At 26.9% G+C, this 3147-nt stretch overlaps 1 protein-coding gene across 1 annotated transcript; it reads right to left on the minus strand.

The window, feature by feature from the left end:
• Positions 1–460: 460 nt before the first annotated feature.
• Positions 461–3147, minus strand: LOC111036403 (solute carrier family 25 member 40-like; the record flags this gene model as incomplete). Its single annotated transcript, XM_022318420.1, has 6 exons — positions 3030–3147; positions 2765–2961; positions 2309–2699; positions 2018–2112; positions 733–814; positions 461–651 (listed from the first exon to the last, which is right to left on the minus strand). Coding segments are annotated over exons 1-6 (1074 nt in total), but the record flags the coding sequence as incomplete, so codon positions are not given.

Below are 3147 nucleotides of genomic sequence, written 5' to 3' on the forward strand. Positions count from 1 at the left end.
GACTTCTTATAAAATAAAGGTAAGATTATTATTTAGACGACTTCATGAGCAACGATATCATAAAATATACTTAGGCTGACTGTCTTCGCTCAAAGTCGTTGTTCATATACAATAATTGAGTGTCATCCTCTTGCCCACCTTTTTAAATAATTAATATTATTTTCGGTAAATAAATCACCCAACACATTTGTACATACATTTGAAGGTTTTAATTATTTTTATTAACTTAATAATAGGTACGTGATACTTCAACTACGTGGGTAAAGTAGTTAATAGATAATATTGTTATTTTTTGTAATATTTAATTATACATACTACAAAATAAAAACAACAATAATTACATAATAATATGTTTTATATTTCTATAGCAGGTGATATATATTATGAACAATTTTACAAATAATTATTTCCCAAATTCTCTTTTCGATTATATTAAAGTATTTCTTCATTCTTTTTTTTTATTATGTGCTTGCATATTTCTATTTTGAAAAAATGTTTTTCCATATTCAAATGTTGATACCATTATGGCACATGCAGGTGCTACTTTGATTATCCGAGGAACTAAACCCCTAAAAATTCCGCGTCTTCCATTTGCTTGATAAATGTCAATAATTTCTTTGTACGTCCATTTGGAAGCTTTTTTAGGAGGTTCTGAAATAACTACTAAGTATTTAATTTATTCAATAGTTGGTTTTATTATTACACGTCATCATCATTATTATTATTATTAACCTGTAATAATTTCTTTTTCGGTTAATTCGATCTGACGGATCGTTTTGACAACATCAAATGGTGTAGTTAATGATGCAGCCAACTAAAACAGTTAACATTAATTTAATTATTAAAAAATAAAAATGTTGTTAGTTTTTATTGGATTTGAATTCTTATGGATGTCTGCTTCTACAACTAAGGCTATTAGTATTTAGTATAACATTTATATAATAGACTAATACATTTTACTTAAATAAGAGAAGAATACAAATAGAAAAAAAAAAAGATTTGCTTAAGTTTATCAGTGAGAAGTTGATTTGTTGCTTTAGTAGGTCGTAAGTGTCAGACTCTCTATCAGTCTCCATTTTGTTCCGTTTTTCGACTTTTTGATCTTTCAATTGTGTTTGTTATTTGTGTGATATTATATTTTAATTGATTTTAAAAAAATAGTAATAATTAACAGATTTTGGAATAAATTATTTTGTAGTTTCTGAAGGCCCCTACAAACCCTATCAATTTTTCACCAAAACGACCTTAGCGACTGACAAAAATCAAGGTTCTTATAGTGGTTTGATTTTAAAAAAGTAAAGATTTTTGGTTTGATATAGAAATTTACTTTGCGACGGCTGACACATATAATCAATATTTTTAACAGTTTAATATATTTAATATTGATACAACTTAAAATGATTACGTCATGAAATATTTGCTAAACGATGCAAAATAATCTGATTTATGCATTCAAGAATCTTTAAGCTTTTTTAATTGGACCTTTGGAAGTACTAAAATATTTGTCAGGCGTATACCTATAGTTTTTTTTCACTTCGATAAATTGATTTTGAATATTTTAATCTTATGACTAAATTATATATACATAATATGTATATAATGAGGGTGATTGGTGGATAGTATACACACACTAATGATCATTTACTACACACTCAAAGACGAGCAGTGGCCGCAAGGAACGAAACAATTGCCTAAATATAACTCCTTAAAAATAACACTTTTACGGGGGCCTTAAATTTAATAAAATTGTTATATTTGTTGGTTCTTTTAAAAGTGTTGTAAATACATTTTTTTGTACAATACGATAAGTTTAGAACAAAAATACTTTTTTTAATGAATACTTATAATATTAATACATAATTTGTATTTCCAACACTCTTAATTTTATTGTAAAATGTAAGACACGAGTTTCTATACACATTTATTTATTGAGATAGGCCCATAGGCTATACTATTTTTTTTATATGAATCAAATTTCTATTCGAACAAATTTTTTAATTAAAGTAAACTTTATTACCGCTCCGGCTATACTTCCTGCCATAAAGTTATACATAAATGATGTTTGTTGTCCTGATATTTGTTTAATATGTTCATACATAACCCAATATATACCTTCAAAAAAATTTCATTAGAAATAATATACATTAGTATTAATTATTTAATCAATACAGTAATTGTAAAAAATGATAAATATTTTTAAATAGTCAATATTCAAATTATAAGTACCTTATTATCTTTTATACGGACTTTAATACAAATAAAAGACAAAATTCTAAACCCAAATATGATAAAAACAAGTATAGCTCACCAGAAAAAGGAACATCTCTGAGTAGGGTAGAACCAAGACCTTTCCATAGACCTTTAAGGCCATGATACTTTAGTAAACTTTGCATTGCTTGATGTACTTCTAAATAACTAAGTTTTTTTGATTGCATTTTAGTACGTATGAGTTCTAATGGACTGACTGTTGTAGCAGCTCCAAAACGAGCAAGACATCCTGCTATGCCAGAAATCCACACTGGTTGATTTTGATTTTTGTTTGCATAATATGGTTTGGTTAAATCGTGAAGATAACATCGTATTTGTTCGTAAGATACAAAATAAACAATTGTGGCAGGTAATGCAAGTATTAATGTTGGACTCAACCCACTCCATAATGACAAAATTCCTTCATTTTTGGTAATTTGTTTAAAAGCATCCTAAACATTAAAAATATTTTTATTTAAAATTTTAAAATCGTTTCAATAAAATAAAATATCTATACTAGAGTTCCACTAAATTTACTAGGCCTGTTGTACCATTGGATATTTCTGTAATAAGGACTATCAGAGATATTTTTTTTTGATGTATTACATGGACAAATATGATCCATTAAACCATTGGAATAAAAAAAACATTGATCTTTGTTTGTAATTCTAGACTGTGCTTGCATGCGTACTTTTATGACATCCAATGGAGTAACTAAAAATGTTTAAGTACATAAAATGATTAGATTTTTAAATATATTTTAACACAAACAACCAACTAACCAAAAAAAGAGGTTAATAACGCTCCTGTACAAGCAGCAGCCATTTGTTGTACTGGTTTTATTCGAAACAGAGGGTCATCAATCAATAGTTTAATATTTGAGTTATATGTGGAATCCAT

This window comes from Myzus persicae, unplaced genomic scaffold, assembly GCF_001856785.1.
Source record: "Myzus persicae strain clone G006 unplaced genomic scaffold, MPER_G0061.0, whole genome shotgun sequence".
NCBI lineage: Eukaryota > Metazoa > Arthropoda > Insecta > Hemiptera > Aphididae > Myzus > Myzus persicae.